Source organism: Lepidochelys kempii, chromosome 5, assembly GCF_965140265.1.
Source record: "Lepidochelys kempii isolate rLepKem1 chromosome 5, rLepKem1.hap2, whole genome shotgun sequence".
In the NCBI taxonomy this organism is placed as follows: domain Eukaryota; kingdom Metazoa; phylum Chordata; order Testudines; family Cheloniidae; genus Lepidochelys; species Lepidochelys kempii.
Window position 1 is genome coordinate 1662017 of NC_133260.1, and position 24819 is coordinate 1686835.

A 24819-nucleotide genomic window follows, 5' to 3' on the forward strand; every position below is an offset into this window, starting at 1 on the left:
CCGGTGGCAGCCTTCACCTGAACTGTGCAAAAAGGCAAAGTCTGCCACATATACCAGTTTGTTCAGACAAAAGGAAACACTCTGCAGAGTAACGGACGAAGGCACTTTTATGTACATAAGACTTACTTTTGTTATCTCCAAAACCAGCGGTAAAAATGAAAAAAATCCGATTGCTCACAGTCTTTTCAAAAGTTGTCTGTCAGTCATGAGGACAGATAAAGAAACATTTACCTGTCTTAGTTTCTTCCATTATTTTGAACATGTCATTGTTACAGGCGTTACACCAAACCTTCCCCAGGAATGTCATCATTGTATGGATTTGATTGCACTGCACCCCCTTTGGCCACCTGAAATGTTGGGAGGTACGCCACTGCCCCGCCTCCTGAGGAAGAGCAGCCAATCAGGGCTGCTGCAGGAGGCAGGCAGAACTGCCCCCACTTCCCCACAGGAGACAGCACTGTTCTCATAGGAAGGGTGGGAGGAGCAGAAAGAGCCCAGCAGCTCGGGATGACTCCACTACCCCCTCTGCCCCATGAGCAATAGGGACAGCTCCTCTGTTCCTCCCCTCCCCACTGTCACAACTGGGTCTTGGGCAGTCTGACCCAATGGTCAGAGCAAGAGCCAGGTGTGACATTATTGACATAATCTGGGACCGTATAGATCATCGTTGCAACCAAGGTCCTGTCGTGGCACCAAATCTTGTATAAAGGGGGTCAAATAAGGTGTCTAAGACAAGGTTACGGTTTGCTGCTTATGATTATGCTGTCTGTATGTGTGTATCATTTTTGTAGTTAAAGTTATGAATACTGGCTCTATACTGTCTGCATTTCAAACTTATGCTATGCTTCTGGGTGACACCCCAGACAAGTTGGTGTCAGCTCTGCCTAGCCTGCTGGATGGCCCATTAAGGACCTATACAACTGACCCACTGAGAGAAGGCAGATACGCCTTGTGACTCAGTAAAGTATGCAGGGACTTGCCCATGTGACTCCAAACTCCATTTTGCTGTAATGTTCCACAGTAAGAACAAAGAGGAGTTCTTACACCTGGAAAAGACTATAAAAGGCTGATACCTCATCTCCATCTTGTCTTCAATCCTGCTTCTTACCTCTGGAGGGACTTTGCTACACTGAAGCTTTGAACCAAGGACTGAAAGACCCATCCCAGTTGGGGATGTTCTCCAGAGACTTGATTTGAACCTGCAGCTTATTCCATCCCTGCTACAAGCCTGAACCAAGAACTTTGCCATCACTGTATGTCATTGATTCTATTTAACCAATTCTAGCTCTCATCTATATGTTTTTCCTTTTATGAATAAACCTTTAGATTTTAGATTCTAAAGGATTGGCGACAGCGTGATTTGTGGGTAAGATCTGATTTGTATATTGACCTGAGTCTGGGGCTTGGTCCTTTGGGATTGAGAGAACCTTTTCTCTTTTGCTGGGGTATTGGTTTTCATAACCATTTGTCCCCATAACGAGTGGCACTGGTGGAGATCCTGGGAAACTGGAGTGTCTAAGGGAATTGCTTGTGTGACGTGTGGTTAGCCAGTGGGGTAAAACCAAAGTCCTCTCTGTCTGTCTGGTTTGGTTTGCCTTGGTGTGCATATGTAAGGGGACTGTTGCCCCCTTACTAACATTCAGTGGGGTGTTTTGGTTGGCTAGCTCCCAGTACTAAAAGGGGAAGGGTCGATGGGAAATCAGGACCCTGAGACTGACAGCCCCCAGGAACAATGGGGAGAGACCAATGCTCCAGGTCAGCCTGAATGACAGGGCGGGCAGGCTAATCAGGGAGGCAGGAGGCCAGGGAGGTTCCGTCCGCCGTGTGAGCTGGAATTGCCTGGGTCAGACAGAGTGGGGCCGAGCTAAGGAGAAAGCAGGGGCCTGAGCTGAGCTGGGAGCAGAGCTGGGCCAGATCCAGAGAGCGCAGACCCTGTCCTGGGAGCAGAGCTGCAGCCCCAAAGCCAGAGGCAGGGCCCAGAGAGAGCAGACTTGCCCTGGGAGCAGAGCTGCAGCCCCAAAGCCAGAGGCAGGGCCCAGAGAGAGCAGACTTGCCCTGGGAGCAGAGCTGCAGCCCCAAAGCCAGAGGCAGGGCCCAGAGAGAGCAGACTTGCCCTGGGAGCAGAGCTGCAGCCCCAAAGCCAGAGGCACAGCCCAGAGAGAGCAGACTTGCCCTGGGAGCAGAGCTGCAGCCCCAAAGCCAGAGGCAGGGCCCAGAGAGAGCAGACTTGCCCTGGGAGCAGAGCTGCAGCAACCAGAGCCAGAGGGGCCAGAGAAGCAGCCCAGGGAGCTGGGGCTGGGGCTGGGGCTGGGGCTGGAGCAGTCCGGAGCCAGGTGTCGTGAGCAGCTGGGGAGAGCTGGGGAGAGCTCATCAGGTGGAATTCCTGAGGCGGAGGCTGAGTGTATCAGTCTGAGAAAATCCTGGTGACGAGTGGCACTGAGAAAGTTATGGGATTGGAGAATGTGGGTTGTTCCTGGCTGAGGCCTCATGAGTTGATAATGTGTCTTCGGAGCAGGGCGTCGGCCTTGCCATTTTTGGATCCAGGGAGGAATGTGATAATGAAATCGAATCATCAGAAGAACAGGGCCCACTGAAGCTGCCATTGATCGAAGGCTTTTTCCCTACATAGGTATTCCAGTTTTTTATGATCAGCGAATAACTGGACTGGGTTGCGAGCTCCTTCCAGGTAGTGCTGCCATTCTGCAAAGGTGGTTTGTGTCGCCAGGAGTTCCAGTCTAGTTCTGCAGGAGTGAGCTTCCTTGAATAACAAGCGCATGGGTGTAACAATTGTTTGGGATCAAGCCGCTGGGAGAGGACAGCCCAAGTCACCTTGCTCTATACACTTGGGAGCGCTGGTGACACGACTTGCCACCCAGACACTGGGGAAGGGGGAGTCCCCAGTTAAGAGACCGAACGAAACAACCACTTCATCCTTAAAACGTCTCATGATTTTTGGGTCTGGCTTGTGATTTTTGAACCTTTGGGGTTGGCGATGCTGCAAGTGTGTGTGGGCAACAGGGCCGCGTCCGCTCTCTGCCCTTCTGGGTGGGGGGGACCCTATCTGCTCTCTCGCCCCTCTGAGTGAGGGGCTCCTGTCTGCTCTCTCACCCCTCTGGGTGGGGGGTATCCCTGTCCATTCTCCCACCCCTCTGGGCAGGGGGACCCTGTCTGCTCGCCCATCCCTCCGGGGGTTCCTCCTCTTTCTCCTCAGGAGACACCCCATTTAAAATTGCCCTCAGCCTTCCCTCCTTGAGGCCCTATTGGAGGAGCAGGATCCTGTGTTGGCCTCCCCACCAATTAGATTCCTCCTGCACCAAGGGGGCGGGGCTTACAGGGCCCAGCATTCTATGGGGTGACCGTTGGAGCCCAACTGCCATGGAGCCTTCTCACCCCAGAATCCCCCTGCCCCATTGGCTCTGGTGGGGCTGCACTGGGCCCCTGGGCAGCTATTGGGATGGGCTTGGCCGGGCCCCAGGGGGGATGGTTGGTGTCTCCGAGGGGGCCTGGCCACGTCTCTTGCCTGGGCCCCGGGGGGATGGTTGGTGTCTCCGAGGGGGCCTGGCCACGTCTCTCGGCCGGGCCCCGGGGGGGGATGGTTGGTGTCTCCGAGGGGGCCTGGCCACGTCTCTCGGCCGGGCCCCGGGGGGGGATGGTTGGTGTCTCCGAGGGGGCCTGGCCACGTCTCTTGGCCGGGCCCCGGGGGGGATGGCTGGTGTCTCCGAGGGGGCCTGGCCATGTCTCTCGGCCGGGCCCCAGGGGGGATGGTTGGTGTCTCCGAGGGGGCCTGGCCACGTCTCTCGGCCGGACCCCGGGGGGGATAGTTGGTGTCTCCGAGGGGGCCTGGCCACGTCTCTCGGCCGGGCCCCGGGCGGGATAGTTGATGTCTCCGAGGGGGCCTGGCCACGTCTCACGGCCGGGCCCCGGGGGGATGGTTGGTGTCTCCGAGGGGGCCTGGCCACGTCTCTCGGCCGGGCCCCGGGGGGGGATGGTTGGTGTCTCCGAGGGGGCCAGGCCACGTCTCTCGGCCGGGCCCCGGGGAGGGATGGTTGGTGTCTCCGAGGGGGCCTGGCCACGTCTCTCGGCCGGGCCCCAGGCAGGATGGTTGGTGTCTCCGAGGGGGCCTGGCCACGTCTCTCGGCCGGGCCCCGGGGGGGGATGATTGGTGTCTCCGAGGGGGCCTGGCCACGTCTCTTGGCCGGGCCCCGGGGGGGGATGGTTGGTGTCTCCGAGGGGGCCTGGCCACGTCTCTCGGCCGGGCCCCAGGGGGGATAGTTGGTGTCTCCGAGGGGGCCTGGCCACGTCTCTCGGCCGGGCCCCGGGGGGGATGGCTGGTGTCTCCGAGGGGGCCTGGCCACGTCTCTCGGCCGGGCCCCGGGGGGGGATGGTTGGTGTCTCCGAGGGGGCCTGGCCACGTCTCTCGGCCGGGCCCCGGGGGGGATGGTTGGTGTCTCCGAGGGGGCCTGGCCACGTCTCTCGGCCGGGCCCCGGGGAGGGATGGTTGGTGTCTCCGAGGGGGCCTGGCCACGTCTCTCGGCCGGGCCCCGGGGGGGATGGTTGGTGTCTCCGAGGGGGCCTGGCCACGTCTCTCGGCCGGGCCCCGGGGAGGGATGGTTGGTGTCTCCGAGGGGGCCTGGCCACGTCTCTCGGCCGGGCCCCAGGGGGGATGGTTGGTGTCTCCGAGGGGGCCAGGCCACGTCTCTCGGCCGGGCCCCGGGGGGGATAGTTGGTGTCTCCGAGGGGGCCTGGCCACGTCTCACGGCCGGGCCCCCAGGGGGGGATGGTTGGTGTCTCCGAGGGGGCCTGGCCACATCTCTTGGCCGGGCCCCGGGGGGGGGGATGGTTGGTGTCTCCGAGGGGGCCTGGCCACGTCTCTCGGCCGGGCCGCGGGGGGGGGGGGGGGGATGGTTGGTGTCTCCGAGGGGGCCAGGCCACGTCTCTCGGCCGGGCCCCGGGGGGGATAGTTGGTGTCTCCGAGGGGGCCTGGCCACGTCTCTCGGCCGGGCCCCCAGGGGGATGGTTGGTGTCTCCGAGGGGGCCAGGCCACGTCTCTCGGCCGGGCCCCGGGGGGGGGGATGGTTGGTGTCTCCGAGGGGGCCTGGCCACGTCTCTCGGCCGGGCCCCGGGGGGGGATGGTTGGTGTCTCCGAGGGGGCCTGGCCACGTCTCTCGGCCGGGCCCCGGGGGGGATGGTTGGTGTCTCCGAGGGGGCCTGGGAGTTGTTTATGGCATGGTTCCTCTTTTCGCGCACAGCTCAACTTTCAGTTCAGCCTCAGCATGAGAGTTCGAGGCAGCCCCTCCCGCTTCTGCCTGGGCACCATTCACGCCAGCAGCCCCTCATGACACACCCAAAGGGAGATGGTCCTGACTGCTGGGGTGCTGGGATGGGACCTGCCCAGCTCCCTCAGGCTCCTGGCCCGCTCACTGGCGTGAGTCTGCTGCCCTCTCTGAGGGAGTCGGTGCCACCATGGGTACCAAGGCCCCGGCTGGGAGCCATCTCACAGGCTGCGCAAGTGGTTTTACTCAATATAGCACTGCCAGCCTGAAGCCCCAGGGACAGGAAGCCTCTGTTTCTCCTCGGGGCAACGTCAGCCCAGGCAGCGCCAGCTTCCCCGAACGCAGCCTGGCCTGCCCTGAGCTAGCGGAAGCTACATCGCGGGAGGGGAGCTGAGCCTCCATGGCGCAGCCAGTTGGGCTCCCTGCTGGGTGCTGTAGTGTGGACACCTGTCCACTCGGAACCTGACTGAGACACACCAGCTCGTTTCACAGCAGCCCGAGACAGCCATCAGGTCAGGACTGTGCCTCCTCTTTGGCCGAATGAAAGCCAGCAGCCTGCGGGTCACGGGCCCATCTCCATTCTCCTGAGCCAACCTGCAGGGCCCTTAGAGCACCAGCGCTTTTAAACGGGCCCAGCCCAGAGCCAACTCTGCTAGCGGTGCCCACGATGCAAACTGCTCCTAATTTACCGAGCTTGTCAGCTCTTTCCAGACAGACCCATTTCAAGAAACAACTGATTTAAGAAAGATCCTGCCAAAAGGCGTTGAGCTGCAGGGCAGGGTGCTACAGCCTCCATGGGAGTGGCTGGGTCATTCCACATATTGAATGTATTTCCCCAGGTTCAGTATCCTCCCACCTTCTTGTCCACTGTCTAAATGGGCCAGCTTGATGATCGAGACAAAAGTTTTTTTCTCCTGCTGATAACAGCTCATCTTAATTAATTAGCCTCTTACAGTTTGTATGGCAACTTCCCCCTTCTCTGTATGTATATCTATATCTTCTTACTGTATGTTCCGTTCTATGCATCGGATGAAGTGAGCTGTAGCCCACGAAAGCTCATGCTCTAATAAATTGGTTAGTCTCTAAGGTGCCACAAGTCCTCCTGTTCTTTTTTCATGGAAACAAACTCAACTAAGGAACAGGTTGAGGCAGTCCCACTCTGCTCAAACCCAAACACCCTCTCAGAGCCATGTTTCCACTGACCAATGACTGGGCTGGCAAAACAATGCAGGACACAAGCCTGTGCTCCCTGCACATCTTCCTCTCACCCGGGTTCATGCCTGCAGTCACTCTGCCCTGCTGAGGGGAAGATGAAAGTTGCACCTTGGCAGAAGGGGTGGGTCCCCACTGTGAACAGAGATGCGTATTGTAGGCCATGTGATGCAGGGGAATTGTTATGGCAAGACACTTCTGTACCACATTTTCCACCACAGACAATGACTCATAGTTCAGGCTCCCCCGGCAGAGAGGGGTGCTTACTGGGGCACTCCCAGGCGCTCCGTACAGAAAGCTGCCAGCCCCACAGTACAGCGCCGGTGTCAACGTGCATCTGCTATGGAAACGAATCCCTGCTGCATGGTCCCATCACTCATACCAGGTACACCCCCCCTCTCCAGTGGGCACTGAGAATGCAATGAACTTGTTACAGGAATGAGCCCACTGTGCTGGGGGCTCCAGGAGGGTCTGCATGGCTCAGAGGGAGCAGGGAGCTCAGGGTGGCTGGCTGGACTCCTGCTCCTGGTACCAGAGTTGTTCCCGGAAAAGAAACAGAGCCCCACAGGTTCTCCCCCACCCACGCGTGGGACTCACACCTGCCCCGCAGGGAACTGGTGATACTATTTGTAGGGTAGCGTGAAGGCCACTTCCCCGGGCTTCTTATCCCCAGTCCAGAGACAGACGCTGACCTGTCTGCTGCTCCCAGGGGGGGACCTGCTTCCCCGAGGGGCGCACAGCTGCAGCTCTCACTTGGGCCCCCCCAGGGGAACATGGTTTCCTGCCCCAGCATCACCCTCAGCTGCCTTTCACCCCAGCTCTCTGAGCGGTGCTTGGCGCTGAGCCCCTCAGGCTCTGGCATGGACGCAGAGGGCAGCCCCCTCCCGGGACAACTGCAGCAAGACTGACAGGCAAAGCCCAGCAGCCACTTGCAGCCAGGGGAGCAGCAAAGCCTGAGTCGGGTCCTACCTGGAGTCTTGGGGCGGCTGGAACTGGGCAGTCCTGCTCCCTGGGCAGACAGCAGTGGGGGAAGGGCCAGGAGAAGGGCCAGAGCCGACACCTGCAGGGCCATGTTCCAAGACAGCCCCAGGGCAGAACTCAGCCCCAGGCGCTCTGCCTCTCTGCTCAGCTCCCGTGTGAGCTCAGCGTGGCAGAGACCAGCGAAGAAAGGAAACAGCCAGACACACAGAAATTGCATGTGGTGCAAGAGCTTCCTCCTTGGAGATGGAAACTCCTGTCAGAGCTGCTCTTGTTTCTCTCCGGGTCTGCTGGGGCACCATGTGGCTCCAGGCCTGTTCTGTAACCTCGCTGCTCTGTGAGCTGTCAGGGGAACATACAATCTGCTGCTTCCCCTCATCACTGGGCCAGGACTCCTAGGTCCCTTTGGCCCATGCCTAGCTTGCAGTGGCAGGCAGTCAGGGAACTTGAGAGCAGCTGGGCCTCAGCATAATAATGCAAGCCATGGACCAGAGTTCCAGGAAGGATGTGGGCTTCCAGGGTGCCAGCGGCTGTCAGGTCATGGTACAGCTCGTGAATCCTGGAATTCCTAGGGCAGGACTGACAAGGGTTTTTGAACCCTCCCCTCATGAGACGAGATGGCTAGGTTGTGCTAGGGCTGTGATAGGGAGAAGGTTTAGGATGGGTGCTCTGGAGAGCCCCATGGAGTCACTGCTCAGATGGTGTGGTGCCCTCGGAGTAAAGTGTCTCCCTCCTGCCCTAGAGCTCATAGAAAGAACCCCATGATTTAGGGGCATAAAGCCCTCCAAACTCAGGAACAAAGTTCCCCACCTTTTTACTGCCACCAAGTGCTGGGCCGAGGATACTCCTTCCCCCTTGCATGGATGATGGTCTTCATCAGGGTGGTAAGATCTGGAAGCAGTGGCAAACCTGACCCCTTGGAACCAACCTATGCCAGAGGTGGAGTAACTCATCCTGTGTCTGTTGTGCACTCCCTCCCCCTCTCTCCCTCTCACATGCCACTGCAATGTGCAGCTGGGACTCGGGGAGGAAGTGAAACTCTTCAGCATTTGGACCGCCTCCCTGTCATTCCCAGCACAGACTCTGTGCCTTGCACTTGGCTTCCCCTTTTCTGTGCCATTGGGGACTGGCCTGGGACCCCCCAGCCTGGAGCCTGACCTTGCTTTCCGTTGATTCACATGTCCTCTTTGCTGTGCATTCCCTGACATAGAATCATAGAATCATAGAATATCAGGGTTGGAAGGGACCCCAGAAGGTCATCTAGTCCAACCCCCTGCTCGAAGCAGGACCAATTCCCAGTTAAATCATGCAGCTGCCTCCATATGATCGAGGCCAGGGAGGGGAGGGAACTCGACTTGCCTGACAAAAATCGACTTTTCCATAAAAAAATTGAACAAAAATAGTTTTATTTGGACATGCTGCCACAATGCCTCATGGGAGTTGTTCTCATAGATTCATGGATTCCAAGGCCAGAAAGGACCATTGTGATCATCTAGTCTGACCTCCTGCATAGCACATGCTTCTCTATAGGCTGGGCTCCCTAGTCATATTGCGTGTCTCATGATTAAGGCTCTGTGTTTGTCATGAAGGTCATGGATTCCGTGACTTTCCATGACTTCTGCAGCGGCCCATGTGCCTGGCCCGGGAGCCAACAGAGCAGCTTGGGCAGCCCCTGAGCCAGTTGCACCGGCTGCTGCTGGGACAGTCTAGGGCCCCCCAAACCCCCAGCAGCAGGAGTTTGGGTGTGAGGGGACTCAGGACTGGGGGTTGGTGGGGGTAGTGCTTACCTGCAGGGGGGCTCCCCGGAAGAGCAACAGGAACTCACCTCCCCAGCACCTAGCTGCACATGCTGCCTCCGCCCACATGCCAGCTCTGCCAGCTGTCTCTTCATGCTGGTGGCTGAGTGATCACAGCGCCTGGAGGGTTTTGCTGCTTGTCACTGGCAAAACATTATGCGTGACAGCCCAGTTAAGGGGGCACAGTGATTCCACAGTTCCAGATTGTACTCTGGAGATCCCATCACACTTATAAGTTAAAAAGTGTGTTTTATCTGGGTACTTAGAAACCATCTCTTTGTACCTCTGCATTCCTGTTAACACTTCTGCTCTCCCAACTTGTATAAACTCAGTGTAGATATTAATGTTTTCCAGTATGTAGGTATCTTGACATCCAGCCATCAAAGCAATGAGATGGTGTGCCTCAGTTTCGCCTTCCACACAGCACACCACGTTTATTATCATTTCTCTGTTTTGACAAGCTTTAAGTCCGTTTACAGGTGATAGCTGAGAAGCAGCATTACCATAAGGCTCCTTGACATTACATGTGTTCCGAGTTACCTTCACAGCATGTCCAAAGACTTTTTCCAAAAATTGTACATAATGTGTCTTATCACAAGGTTTAATATTAATACCATTTTTTTATAACAGGTTGGCATTTTACAAGTATCTTTATCATACCACACCTTCTGTTCAGGCAGTTTGGTTTTGAGGTTGGTTTGGTCATGTAGTGGGGCAGCTGCCCCACTCCGATAGGCAGGGGTTAAAAGCAGTCAAGCTAGGCTGATTGGGGAAGCTAGGCCCGCTGGCCCTGGTAAGAGGGCTGTGGGCTAGAAACTGGAAGAGTCTTTCTCCAGCCCTGGAGGGAGAAGGGCTAGCTGCCTGAGAGGAAGGTCCCTGAAGCAGAGCAGAGCAGAGCAGAGCTGGGGAGCTCTAGCCTGGTTGAAGGCCTACAAAAGGTGCTGGGGCAGCCCAGGGATAGGCAAAGGCAGCAGGTCCTACCCCACTGTCAGGGATGAGTGGCCATTAGACTGCAGTCTGCCCCTGTGAGTGGTGGCTAGATGATGACTGGCAATAGCCACTGAGGCAAGGTGGGTTTAGAGGGTTGGGGGTTCCCCTGGGAGGGGAGACCCAGAGAGTGTGGGTACCGTGGGGCAGAAGCCTGAGGTAAAAGGTTACCGGGGTCTGGGAGGGACATGGGGCCAGTGGCAGGAGAGAGCCCGGCCTGCAGAGGACGTTCTGTATGTTGGAAAAGAGCTAATTCCAAGATGACGAGCAGGAGGTGCTGCACTGGTGAGGCTTTGCTTTGCTACAGGTCAATACCCATTGTCTTTTCCTTCTTCTTGAACCTTTGCATGTAATGTATTGGCTTTCCTTTCACTACAGTGTACCCTTCTGTTTGGGTTCTTAATCTAGTCTTGTCTCTGGGATTCTGGTACCTCGGGGTCTGGTGAGATAAGGGGATCCTACATATTGGCTGGCACTTTGTGGAGCTGTCTCCCAGTGCCAGGACTGCACATATGCAAACACTCCATCTCCTCTCTTGAGGTTACCCTGTGTTCCCCACTCCCAGCACTGGGTCCTTTCCTGCCCCTTTTTCCTAGAGGGTTGTGGTCTCTGCGTTAAGAGTGCTTGCTCTTTCACTGAATGCTTCTGTTCCCAGCAGCTCTCCCTCAGCAGGGTTCTGTGTCTTACCAGCCTGGGGGAAGTCCCCTTCCACTCTGCCAGCTGGGTCATTTGCATGCTTACAGACAACTGCTTCCTGGAAGCCTCCTGGACTCAACTTCTTGGCTATTACAGGGGTGTGACCTGCATCTTGACTTAGACAGTTATTTTCCACAAGTGTCAGGACCAGTGTTATGACAAGGTTATGGTTTGCTGGTTATGATTATGCTATCTGGGTGCATGTATCACTTTTGTATTTAAAAGTGTAAGTATTGGCTCTAGACTGTCTGTAGTTCAAACTTGTGCTGTGCTTCTGGGGGACACCCCAGACATAGAATCATAGAATATCAGGGTTGGAAGGGACCTCAGGAGGTCATCTAGTCCAACCCCCTGCTCAAAGCAGGACCAATCCCCAATTTTTGCTCCACATCCCTAAATGGCCCCTTCAAGGATTGAACTCACAACCCTGGGTTTAGCAGGCCAATGCTCAAACCGCTGAGCTACATGTTGGTGTCAGCTCTGCCTAGCCTGCTGGATGGGACATTAAGGACCATCAGCTACACACCTGACCCGTTGAGAGAAGGCAGATACACTTGGGACTCAGCAAGGCATGCAGGGACCTGCCTACGGACAGAACTCTGAGGTGTTTCCAGTCTGTGTTGGATAGCCTGTCCTTTGGACAAAGAGCAGGGGCCACATGGCAAGAGACTATAAAAGGCTGCTGCAGCTCCCTCCATCTTACCTCTGGAGGAACCTTGCTACAGACTGAAGCTCTGAACAAAGGACTGAATGACCCATCCCAGCTGGGGATGTTCTCCAGAGACTTGATTTGAACCAGAAGTTTATTCCATCCCTGCTACAAGCCTGAACCAAGAACTTTGCCATTACTGTATGTCATTGATTCCATTTAACCCATTCTAGCTCTCATCTCTTTTTTCCTTTTATGAATAAACCTTTAGATTTCCAATTCTAAAGGATTGGCAACAGCGTGATTTGTGGGTAAGATCTGATTTGTATATTGATCTGGGTCTGGGGCTTGGGCCTTTGGGACCGAGAACCTTTTCTCTCTTTTTTACACTGGGGTATTGGTTTTCATACTCATTTGTCCACATAATGAGTGGCGCTGGTGGTGATACTAGGAAACTGGAGTGTCTAGAGGGAATTGCTTGTGACTGTTTTTACCCCACTGGGTACCCATAAGTCCTGTCTGGTTTGATGCCTTAGAAGTGGAGAAACCCCAGCTTTGGTCTGTAACTACCCTGCTCTAAGCAATTTGTCCTGAACTGGTCCCCTCAAAGTGTCCCACCAAAGGCAGCATCATTACATCCCCTACTAATAAAAGCTCTGTGCTTTGTCCTGGCAATAGTTCACCTTCTTGAACTAAAAAGAAAAGGAGGACGTGTGGCACCTTAGAGACTAACCCATTTATTTGAGCATGAGCTTTCGTGAGCTGCAGCTCACTTCAGCGGATGCATACCGTGGAAACTGCAGCAGACTTTATATATCTAAAGCTATTACCAGCAGGACAGTGGGGTGGGAGGAGGTATTGTTTTATGATCTCTGTGTGTATATAAAGTCTGCTGCAGTTTCCACGGCATGCATCCGATGAAGTGGGCTGTAGCTCACGAAAGCTCATGCTCAAATAAATTGGTTAGTCTCTAAGGTGCCACAAGTACTCCTTTTCTTTTTGCAAATACAGACTAACACGGCTGTTACTCTGAAACCTTCTTGAACTACACTCTGCTGAGCCACTGAGATCCCTGCACCTTTATCTTCCCATCCTAAGGAGTCCCTGCCATTCATTTTGACAAGCTTGATTTGCTCCAGGTCTGGCTCTGTGGAGTCCAATCCTACAAAAAGCAATACAAGTTTCAGAGGCTTTTGTGCTGAGAACAGCAGTAGTAAGATTCCTTCCTGCACGGGGCATTTATTCCTCGGGTGATCGGGGGCATTGCAGCGATGGCACCGTTTAGGCTCTTCTGCTCCTACAGTAGGTTGGGGATGGGAACTAGACGAATGGCTCTAGGGCGGTGAGTGCCCCACCTCCCAGCCACCCTCCTTTCTCCCAGGAGTAAAACGGGAACCTCCCTTCCCCCAGGTTCAAACGCCTTTGTGTGGTTTACTTTCCAGAGAGGCCAGGGTCTACTCAAAGGCATCAGCTAGAGATGCCGTTTCCTCCAGTCTTCACATTTCTATCCCACAAATGCTGTTTTACATCATCTTAGTTTAAGAAATATACTTGACCAATGAGATCACTCACTGGCTCAAGGTTTTCAATGATTTTTTTTTTCCCCCTCACCCACTTTCTTATCAGGTCATTCATCCTGTTTACATACTCACCATTACTACTCCCAGCACCCCTCTTAAGATTCCTAAATTTCACCCTATACCTATCAGAGGTCATTTGAAACCTTTGCAAAAAACAGTATTTTTAAATTTACAGTGGTTTAAAGCATCCTCAAGTGTCATTTCACGGAATATAGTTTGTTTTACCACTTAACAAGAAAGTCCCTGATTGCAAAGTTAGCAGGAATTTTGTGTACTGCACACACAGCCTTGCAAAAGTAGCAAAATATTCTGTGATATCATCTGTTTCCTTGTATGTAACTGGTCCCAATTGTGCCTTCATCAGTGATGGGAACCTTTGGGCTTGGTGGTTCCTGGTTCTGCTTCTCTAGCAAGTCCAGGTGGTGTGTTTGCTCTCTTTGTTTCTCAGCTTCTTTGGCTTTCAGCTCTAGGACCCACTGATATGCTGCCTCCTCTCTGTCTCCTTGAGCTCCAGTTCTTTCATTTCCAGCTACTACTCATGGTCTCTCTTTTTCTGCTGCCTGTAATTGCAACATCTCTAACATTGCAACTGTTTAGCTCTCACTCATCTTTATGCCTTTCTGTCCCTATTTCCTTTCCCCTAAAATAAGCAAACAGAAAATAACACACTTGTCCCCTCCTCTGCCTATTCTCAGCCACCACACTTAAAATCATTACACCAGTGCATAAAGTGTAAATCTCGCTCAGCACGACAGGTTGTGTAATCCTGCTTGCTGGGCCACTCTGGTGGGATCCCTGGGGTACAACCTGTGTCCCCTAACTCTCCAGCCTGGGCTGTCTCTCACAAAGCTATGCCAGCAGCAAACTGCTGTGATCATTCAGCCCCCAGCGTGCAGAGGCACACCCAGCTACGTCGCATGAATACTCTCCAAGCCACTCATGGGACTGGATTCTGTGAACTATACACAGGGAAACCCCAGCAAATCTATACTGTAATATACTGTCTTACAGTGCAGGCTTATTAATTGGCTCACCACTTCAAAGGAAAAGGGACATGCACCAGCCTTTGTAACTGGAGCAGATTTCCCAAGCATTTTAGACAAACTCACTGGTAAAGATAAAACATTAAAATCATAGAATATCAGGGTTGGAAGGGACCTCAGGAGGTCATCTAGTCCAATCCCCTGCTCAAAGCAGGACCGATCCCCGACTAAATCATCCCAGTCAGGGCTTTGTCAAGTCTCACCTTAAAAACTTCTAGGGAAGGAGATTCCACCATCTCCCTAGGTAACGCATTCCAGTGTTTCACCACCCTCCTAGTGAAAAAGTTTTTCCTAATATCCAACCTAAATCTCTCCCACTGCAACTTGAGACCATTACTCCTTGTCCTGTCCTCTTCTACCACTGAGAATAGTCTAGAACCATCCTCTCTGCAACCACCTCTCAGGTAGTTGAAAGCAGCTATCAAATTCCCCCTCATTCTTCTCTTCTGCAGACCAAACATCCCCAGTTCCCTCAGCCTCTCCTCATAAGTCATGTGTTCCAGACCCCTAATCATTTTTGTTGCCCTCCGCTGGACTCTGTCCAATTTTTCGACATCCTTCTTGTAGTGTGGGGTCCAAAACTGGACACAGTTTTCCAGATGAGGCCTCACCAATGTCGAATAGAGGGGAACGATCACGTCCCTCAATCTGCTGGCAATGCTGCTACTTAAACATCCCAAAATGCCATTGGCCTTCTTGGCAACAAGGGCACACTGTTGACTCCTATCCAGCTTCTCGTCCACTGTAATCCCTAGGTCCTTTTCTGCAGAACTGCTGCCAAGCCATTCAGTCCCTAGTCTGTAGCGGTGCATTGGATTCTTCCGTCCTAAGTGCAGGACTCTGCACTTGTCCTTGTTGAACCCCATCAGATTTCTTTTGGCCCAATCCTCCAATTTGTCTAGGTCCCTCTGTATCCTATCTCTACCCTCCAGTGTATCTACCATTCCTCCCAGTTTAGTGTCATCTGCAAACTTGCTGAGGGTGCAATGCACACCATCCTCCAGATCATTTATGAAGATATTGAACAAAACCAGCCCCAGGACCGACCCTTGGGGCACTCCACTTGATACTGGCTGCCAACTAGACATGGAGCCATTGATCACTACCCGTTGAGCCCGACAATCTAGCCAGCTTTCTATCCACCTTATGGTCCATTCATCCAGCCCATATTTCTTTAACTTGCTGGCAAGAATACTGTGGGAGACCGTGTCAAAAGCTTTGCTACAGTCAAGGAAGAACACGTGCACTGCTTTCCCTTCATCCCTTCATCCAAAATAAGCTTATTAACTACAGAGATTTTTTTTTAAGTGATTATATGTGGTAGTTACCTTTAAAGTAAAACATAAACACGCATTCTAAATCCTCAACTTTTAGACTAAGCAAGTGTTGAATCAAACAGCTTTTCTCACTCCACTGGACGTTGCAGGTAGGTGACAGTTCTTAATGCATGGGCTGAATTTCCTTCTCGGCCTGGGAGCAGTCTCCTCAGTTCAAGTCTTTGTCTTGCAGCATTCTTGTTGCCTTCAGCATAGGTGGGAGAGGAGAACGATGTTCTCAGGCTGCCACTGTTCCTTATTTTATACTCTCAATCCCTGCTCCTGGAGAGATACTGGCCCAGGCATGTCCTGGTGGGCCTCCCTGAGTCACACAGTTGAGCAATAAAAGTCTCTTGTAGATCTCTTGTTTATAGTCCCCCTGCTGGCTAATGGTTGTTTAACACCTGCCTCGGGGCGGGTCACCTTCTTCCCACCCATGTCCCTTTTCCCATCTCTCTCTCTACTCCCCCATCCTGGTGGCTTTGTCTAGTGCCTGGCCTGCCTATGCACTCAAAGCACAGAGCAGGCTCCCCCTCCTTGGGGTAGGAAGGGTGGCCTACCGGCTAAGTCAAATAGCCAAAGCTCCGCGGACCAGCTGAGCGGCGGCGGACCAGCTGAGCAGCAGGGAACAGCAGAGCAGCACACAGCAGGAGTTTGCCTGGGAGTTCGCCTGGGGTGAGCCCAGTGAGGCTTACATCTTGCCAGCTTCTCTGAGGAAGCTCATAGTAGGAAGGTGATATGGATGGGGGGTGTTCAGCTATTGTGACCTGCACTGGATGTGCCATGTTTGTCTTTCTTCCACAGGACAGAAGCGACTTTGTACAAAGTGCAAGCTAGTCTCCATATTGGAAGAGAAGATTGAAGGTCTGGAGCAACAGATATCGACCCTGCGTTGTATACGAGAAACGGAGGATTTCCTGGACAAAAGTCAGGCTATGCTTCTACGGGCACAAAGCTCTAAAGATATAGAGCAGGTTGCACAGAGGAGCCAAGAGGCCAGTGAAGAAGCTTGGCAACATGTGACCTCCAGAAGAAGAAGGGGGAATGTCCGGGTTCCAGCAACACGGACATAGGTAACTAACCGTTTTCATGCTCTCTCCACAGGTACCGTTGCGGAGAGTGGACCAGATGATATGTCTGGGGGGAGAAAGCAGAAGGAGACTCCGCTGGTTGGAAGGCATGAGATGCACTGTCCTGAGATGTTTCAGAGTAGCAGCCGTGTTAGTCTGTATTCGCAAAAAGAAAAGGAGGACTTGTGGCACCTTAGAGACTAACCAATTTATTAGAGCATAAGCTTTCGTGAGCTACAGCTCACTTCCTCAGATGCGACCACCACTCCCAAGAGAAGGAGACGGGTGGTGGTGGTCGGGGACTCTCTCCTCAGGGGGACTGAGTCATCTATCTGTCTCCCTGACCGGGAAAACAGAGACGTCTGCTGCTTGCCAGGGGCTAAGATTCGCGATGTGATGGAGAGACTGCCAAGACTCATCAAGCCCTCGGATCGCTACCCCTTCCTGCTTCTTCACGTGGGCACCAATGATACTGCCAAGAATGACCTTGAGCAGATCACTGCAGACTACGTGGCTCTGGGAAGGAGGATAAAGGAGTTTGAGGCGCAAGTGGTCTTCTTGTCCATCCTCCCCGTGGAAGGAAAAGGCCGGGGTAGGGACCGTCGAATCATGGAAGACAACGAATGGCTACGCAGGTGGTGTCGGAGAGAAGGCTTTGGATTCTTTGACCATGGGATGGTGTTCCAAGAAGGAGGAGTGCTAGGCAGAGACGGGCTCCACCTAACGAAGAGAGGGAAGAGCATCTTTGCGAGCAGGCTGGCTAACCTAGTGAGGAGGGCTTTAAACTAGGTTCACCGGGGGAAGGAGACCAAAGCCCTGAGGTAAGTGGAAAAGCAGGATACCGGGAGGAAGCACAGGCAGGAACATCTGTGAGGGGAGGGCTCCTACCTCATACTGAGAATGAGGGGCGATCAGCAGGTTATTTCAAGTGCCTATATACAAATGCACAAAGCCTTGGAAACAAGCAGGGAGAACTGGAGGTCCTGGTGATGTCAAGGAATTATGACATGATTGGAATAACAGAGACTTGGTGGGATAACTCACATGACTGGAGTACTGTCATGGATGGTTATAAACTGTTCAGGAAGGACAGGCAGGGCAGAAAAGGTGGGGGAGTAGCACTGTATGTAAGGGAGCAGTATGATTGCTCAGAGCTCTGGTATGAAACTGCAGAAAAACCTGGGTGTCTCTGGATTAAGTTTAGAAGTGTGAGCAACAAGACGGATGTAGTGGTGGGAGTCTGCTATAGACCACCAGACCAGGGGAATGAGGTGGATGAGGCTTTCTTCCAGCAGCTCGCAGAAGCTACTAGATCGCACGCCCTGGTTCTCGTGGGTGACTTTAATTTTCCTGATATCATAAAATCATAGAATCATAGAATCTCAGGGTTGGAAGGGACCCCTGAAGGTCATCCAGTCCAACCCCCTGCTCGAAGCAGGACCAATTCCCAGTTAAATCATCCCAGCCAGGGCTTTGTCAAGCCCCCTTTGTCAAGATATCTGCTGGGAGAGCAATACAGCGGTGCATAGACAATCCAGGAAGTTTTTGGAAAACGTAGGGGACAATTTCCTGGTGCAAGTGCTAGAGGAGCCAACTGGGGGGGAGCTTTTCTTGACCTGCTGCTCACAAACTGGGAAGAATTAATAGGGGAAGCAAAAGTGGATGGGAATCTGGGAGGCAGTGACCATGAGTTGGTTGAGTTCAGGATCCTGACACAGGGAAGAAAGGTAAGCAGCAGGATACGGACCCTGGACTTCAGGAAAGCAGACTTCGACTCCCTCAGGGAACGGATGGGTAGGATCCCCTGGGGGACTAACATGAAAGGGAAAGGAGTCCAGGAGAGCTGGCTGTATTTCAAGGAATCCCTGTTGAGGTTACAGGGACAAACCATCCCAATGTGTCGAAAGAATAGTAAATATGGCAGGCGACCAGCTTGGCTTAAAGGTGAAATCCTAGAGGATCTTAAACATAAAAAAGAAGCCTACAAGAAGTGGAAGGTTGGACATATGACCAGGGAAGAGTATAAAAATATTGCCCGGGCATGTAGGAATGAAATCAGGAGGGCCAAATCGCACCTGGAGCTGCAGCTAGCAAGAGATGTTAAGAGTAACAAGAAGGGCTTCTTCAGGTATGTTGGCAACAAGAAGAAAGCCAAGGAAAGTGTGGGCCCCTTAATGAATGAGGGAGGCAACCTAGTGACAGAGGATGTGGAAAAAGCTAATGTACTCAATGCTTTTTTTGCCTCTGTCTTCACTAACAAGGTCAGCTCCCAGACTGCTGCGCTGGGCATCACAACATGGAGAGTAGGTGGCCAGCCCTCTGTGGAGAAAGAAGTGGTTAGGGACTGTTAAGAAAAGCTGGACGAGCACAAGTCCATGGGGCTGGATGCGCTGCAGCCGAGAGTGCTAAAGGAATTGGCGGCTGTGATTGCAGAGCCATTGGCCATTATCTTTGAAAACTCATGGCGATCGGGGGAGGTCCCAGATGACTGGAAAAAGGCTAATGTAGTGCCAATCTTTAAAAAAGGGAAGAAGGAGGATCCTGGGAACTACAGGCCAGTCAGCCTCACCTCGGTCCCCAGAAAAATCATGGAGCAGGTCCTCAAGGAATCAATCCTGAAGCACTTGCATGAGAGGAAGGTGATCAGGAACAGCCAGCATGGATTCACCAAGGGAAGGTCATGCCTGACTAATCTAATCGCCTTCTATGATGAGATTACTGGTTCTGTGGATGAAGGGAAAGCAGTGGATGTATTGTTTCTTGACTTTAGCAAAGCTTTTGACACGGTCTCCCACAGTATTCTTGTCAGCAAGTTAAGGAAGTATGGGCTGGATGAATGCACTATAAGGTGGGTAGAAAGCTGGCTAAATTGTCGGGCTCAACGGGTAGTGATCAATGGCTCCATGTCTAGTTGGCAGCCGGTGTCAAGTGGAGTGCCCCAGGGGTCGGTCCTGGGGCCGGTTTTGTTCAATATCTTCATAAATGATCTGGAGGATGGTGTGGATTGCACTCTCAGCAAATTTGCGGATGATACTAAACTGGGAGGAGTGGTAGATACGCTGGAGGGGAGGGATAGGATACAGAAGGACCTAGACAAATTGGAGGATTGGGCCAAAAGAAATCTGATGCGGTTCAATAAGGATAAGTGCAAGGTCCTGCACTTAGGACGGAAGAACCCAATGCACAGCTACAGACTATGGACCGAATGGCTAGGCAGCAGTTCTGCGGAAAAGGACCTAGGGGTGACACTGGACGAGAAGCTGGATATGAGTCAGCAGTATGCCCTTGTTGCCAAGAAGGCTAATGGCATTTTGGGATGTATAAGTAGGGGCATAGCGAGCAGATTGAGGGACGTGATCGTCCCCCTCTATTCGACATTGGTGAAGCCTCATCTGGAGTACTGTGTCCAGTTTTGGGCCCCACACTACAAGAAGGATATGGATAAAATGGAGAGAGTCCAGCGGAGGGCAACAAAAATGATTAGGGGTCTGGAACACATGACTTATGAGGAGAGGCTGAGGGAACTGGGGATGTTTGGTCTGCGGAAGAGAAGAGTGAGGGGGGATTTGATAGCTGCTTTCAACTACCTGAGAGGTGGTTGCAGAGAGGATGGTTCTAGACTATTCTCAGTGGTAGAAGAGGACAGGACAAGGAGTAATGGTCTCAAGTTGCAGTGGGGGAGATTTAGGTTGGATATTAGGAAAAACTTTTTCACTAGGACGGTGGTGAAACACTGGAATGCGTTACCTAGGGAGGTGGTGGAATCTCCTTCCTTAGAAGTTTTTAAGGTCAGGCTTGACAAAGCCCTGGCTGGGATGATTTAATTGGGGATTGGTCCTGCTTTGAGCAGGGGATTGGACTAGATGACGTCCTGAGGTGTCTTTCAACCCTGGTATTCTATGCTGCTGGCCCGGTGGCATGCTGGGCTCGGGTTTCCCAGGACGGGGAGGACTAATGGTGAGCTGGCTGAGGCAGATCAGCAAGGAGCCAGAGTGGCTGTTGGGCGCCCAAGGCGGAGAGCAGCTGGTGAGTCTCATGTTTACAGCCAGCTCCAGCCTCTCAGGCATGGGTAGGGCTGCCGGTTTGTGACAGAGATCACAGCTCAGGCCTGGTAAACTGAGTGGAGTCAGGGGCTTTCAGGGGATAGGGTGTGTGTGAAGTCTCGGGTGTGAATTCATGAGGGGATCCCCCAGCAGGCCTTCTGCACTGCCACCTCCTCCTTGTCTCACCGTGGGGCCCCAACCACCCATCAGCCCTAATCCAAACCTGGGGAGGGTGGCTCCCGGAAAGGGGGTGCTGGAGAGCAAGCTCACTCCACAGCGGGGGCTCCTGTCCGCGGGGCTGGGCCCGGCTCCCCGTCCTGGCTTTGCGACTTTGTGCTGGGGGTCGCAGCATGGCTCAGGTTTGACCCGGCCACCCCTCTGTCTTGATGGGTGGGGAGAAGACGGGATGGCCAGGCCCAATTTGAGTGAGTGGCACTGCGCCAGGTTCCCTCCCTCAAATTTGGCTCGGCCGTCCCCTGTCATGGCAGAGGAGCAACCAGGCCAAACCCGAGCAGTGCTGCAACCCCATGTGCCACGCCACAATGTCTGGAGCTGGGGACTGGGCCTGGCCTTGCAGGCCAGAAGCTGCTATGGTGGAGTAGGCTCACTCTCCAACAACCCCCTCCTGGAGCTTCCACTCAGCACTGGACTGGAAACCCACAGAGAACCTTCTCTTGGAGAAGCTGAATAGATGAAACTTCCTAGACCTATCACTGGAAAGCAGGTTTCCAGCCCTTCTTGTCGCTCTCTTCTGAACCCTTTTGAATTTGTCCACGTCCTTTTGAAGTGTGGACACTGGAAGGAAGCACTGTATTCCAGAAGCAGCCTCACCACCGCCATGTAGAGCGGTGATGTCACCTCCCTACTCCTGCTTGACGTTCCCTCGTTTACCCATCCAGCAATCACATTAGCTCTCTTAAGCACAACAGCCCACTGGCAGCTCATGTTCATTTGGATTCCTCCATGATCCCTCAGTCTGTTTCAGTCACTGCTTTCCAGGATACAGTCCCCCACCCTGGAAATGTGGCCTCCATTCTTTGTCCCTAGACATATAATGATGCATAGATGTTTGGGCTGTTAATTAAGAACATAAAAAAGGCCATTCTGGGTCAGACCAAAGGTCCATCTAGCCCAGTATTCTGTCTTCTGACAGTGGCCAATGCCAGATGCTTCAGAGGAATGAACAGAACAGGGAATCATCAAGTGATCCATCCCCTGTTGTCCAGTCCCATCTTCTGGCAGTCAGAAGCTAGCGACACCCAGAGCATAGGGTTGCATCCCTGCCCATCCTGGCTAATAGCCATTGATGGACCTATCCTCTACCTGGCTAATAGCCATTGATGGACCTATCCTCCATGAATTTATCTAATTCTTTTTTGAACCCTGTTATACTTGTGGACTTCACAACATCCCCGGCAACGATTTCCTCAAGTTCACTGTGTGTTGTGTTAAGAAATACTTCCTTTTGTTTGCTTTAAACCTGCTGCCTGTTAATTTCATTGGGTGACCCCTGGCTCTTGTGTTATGAGGAGTAAATAACACTTCCTTATTTACTTTCTCCCCACCAATCACGATTTTATAGACCTCGATCATATCCCCCCTTAGTCGTCTCTTTTCCAAGCTGAAAAGTCCCAGTCTCATTAATCTCTCCTCATAAGGAAGCCGTTCCTAACCCCTCATCATTTTTGTTGCCCTTTTCTGAACCTTTTCCAATTCCAACAGATCTTTTTTGAGGTGGGGCGATCAGATCTGCACGCAGCATTCAAGGTGTGGGCGTCCCATGGATTCATATAGTGCCGTTATGATATTTACTGTCGTCTTATCTCTCCCTTTCCTAATGGTTCCTAACATTCTGTTCGCTTTTTTAACGGCCACTGCACATCGAGTGGATGTTTTCAGAGAACTCTCCACAATGACTCCAAGATCTCTTTCTTGAGTGGTAACAGCTAATTTAGATCCCATGATTGTATATGTACAGCTGGGATTATGTTTTCAAATGTGCATTACTTCACATTTATCAACATTGAAATTCATCTGCCAGTTTGTTGCCCAGTTGCCCAGTTTTGTGAAATTCCTTTGTAACTAGTCGCAGTCTCCTTTGGACTTAACTACCCTGAGTAATTTTGTATTGTCGGCAAATTTTGCCAACTGACTGTTTACCCCTTTTTCAGCTCGTCGATGAATATGTTGAATAGGACTGGCCCAGTACGGATACCTGAGGGATACCACTATTTAATTCTCCATTCTAAAAACTGACCATTTATTCCTACCCTTTTTTTCCCATCTTTTAACCAGTGGGAGGACCTTCCCTCTTATCCCATGGCAGCTTACTTTGCTTAAGAGCCTTTGGTGAGGAACCTTGTCAAAGGCTTTCTGAAAATCTAAGGACACTGGATCCCTCTTGTCCACGTCTGCTGACACCCTCAAAGAATTCCAGTAGATTGATGAGGCCTGAGTTCCCTTTATAGAAGCCGTGTTGACTCTGTCAGAAAGGAGTTTAAAATTCAGCCAGCAGAAAAGACTGAAACTGCTAAGAAGCAAGGACATAGTTTCTGTCAATACCTGATACCTTATCTCAGCTTATTGGTAAGAAAGAACAATGCGGGCCACCCTCAAGGCCCCCCGCTATCTGTAAGCACTCATCCCTACCTACCCCACCCCGCCTCTTCACCCCGAAAGTAGTCACAGATAACAGATGTAATTAGGATGGGCCAAAACGTAGGTATTGCGTTTACTGGTATTTTTGTTAAGAGTTGTGGGTTTTTGGTAACAAATGTTTGCCCCTGTAAGTACAAAATAAATGTAAATGTATAAATAAAAAATTGTATATAACTGGCCACTATGACACCATACTTTTTGAAGCTACTTGTCAGTCTTCCCGGTACCGTGAATAAACCCCCTTCAGTATTGTCTGTGCCTGCCTGATCCTTGGGGAAAATTATCTTTGTTGTCTAACAACTCTTCCCTAATATATCGTGTTCATCTATGAGTTGAGACAATTCTGTTGTTTACCATAATTTCAACCAATTTGCCTGGTACTGAAGTCAGGCTTCCTGGCTTGTAATTGCCAGGATCGCCTCTGGAGCCTTTTTAAAAATTGGCGTCGCATTAGCTCTCCTCCAGTCATCCGGTCCAGAGGCGGTTTACATACCACACCTAATGGTTCTCCAGTTTCATGTCTGCGTTCCTTCAGAACTCTTGGGTGATACCATCTGGGCCTGGTGACTTCTTATTGCTTAATTTATCAATTTGTTCCAAATTCTCCACTACTGATTGACATGATTTTGGAGACAATCTGGGACAGTTCCTCAGATCTGTCACCTAAAAAGAATGGCTCAGCTTTGGGAATCTCCCTCACATCCTCAGCCGTGAAGACTGATGCAAAGAATTGATTTAGCTGCTCTGCAGTGGCCTTATCGTCCTTGTAGCATCTCGATCATCCAGGGGCCCCACTGATTGTTTGGCAGGCTTCCTGCTTCTGCTGTACTGTGATGGGGTGTGCTCTCCACACTGGCCATGCAAGAACTGAATTAGGCCAGGGGGCCCCAATCAGCTAATTAGGCTGCAAACAGGGGAGCTTTAGGCTGTAGGCAGCTAATCAGATAGATGCTCACCTACAAGAGACAGGAGGGGTTTCTACAAAAGCCAGGAGGCTGGCAACGGAGGAGGCAGCTGGGAAAGGCTGCAGTCACTCCCTGGGAGGAGTGTTTGGAGGCTGCAGAGATGAGTTCCCTAAAGTTAGTCCCTGGGCAGAGGGAGGGAAGAGAGTGGCAAGCCCAGAGGAGTGGGGAAGGCCAGGAGGTACAGAAGCAGCTCAGGGAAAGGCAGCAAGGTGCAGGGAACGGACCTTGGCTGCTGTGTTGAGGGTCCCTGAGCCGGGACCCGGAGTAGAAGGTGGCCCAGGTTCCCCTGTGGAAGTGGCACTGTGAGGCAGAAGACTGCCCGATACTGCTGGAGAGCAGGAACCTTGATGCGCTCCCCCAGAAAGGGAAATCACAGCAGTGACCTGCCCGGAGGGCTGAGTCCCGAAGAGGACGCTGCAGCTCCTGAGAGCGAGAGGGGGGCTGCAGGGGGGAGACTGACGGGGTGTAAACCGCTGGAAGGGGCTCTGGCCTGACCAAGTGAATCCCCAGGAGGCAGCACCATCCAGCGGTGAGTAGAGCAAGCCTGTCACAT

The 24819-nt window shown here is 52.6% G+C and overlaps 1 protein-coding gene across 2 annotated transcripts in view; it reads right to left on the reverse strand.

Moving 5' to 3' along the window:
• The window catches only part of LOC140911060 (receptor-type tyrosine-protein phosphatase T-like), a 90945-nt gene extending 83282 nt beyond the window's left edge, over positions 1 to 7663 (reverse strand). For both annotated transcript variants that reach the window (XM_073343287.1, XM_073343286.1), the window contains exon 1: positions 7455 to 7663. In XM_073343287.1, coding sequence (XP_073199388.1) covers positions 7455 to 7557 — 103 coding nt within the window. In that variant the 5' untranslated portion in view covers positions 7558 to 7663. The remainder of the gene's footprint in view (positions 1 to 7454) is intronic.
• Between the last annotated feature and the right edge of the window lie 17156 nt (positions 7664 to 24819).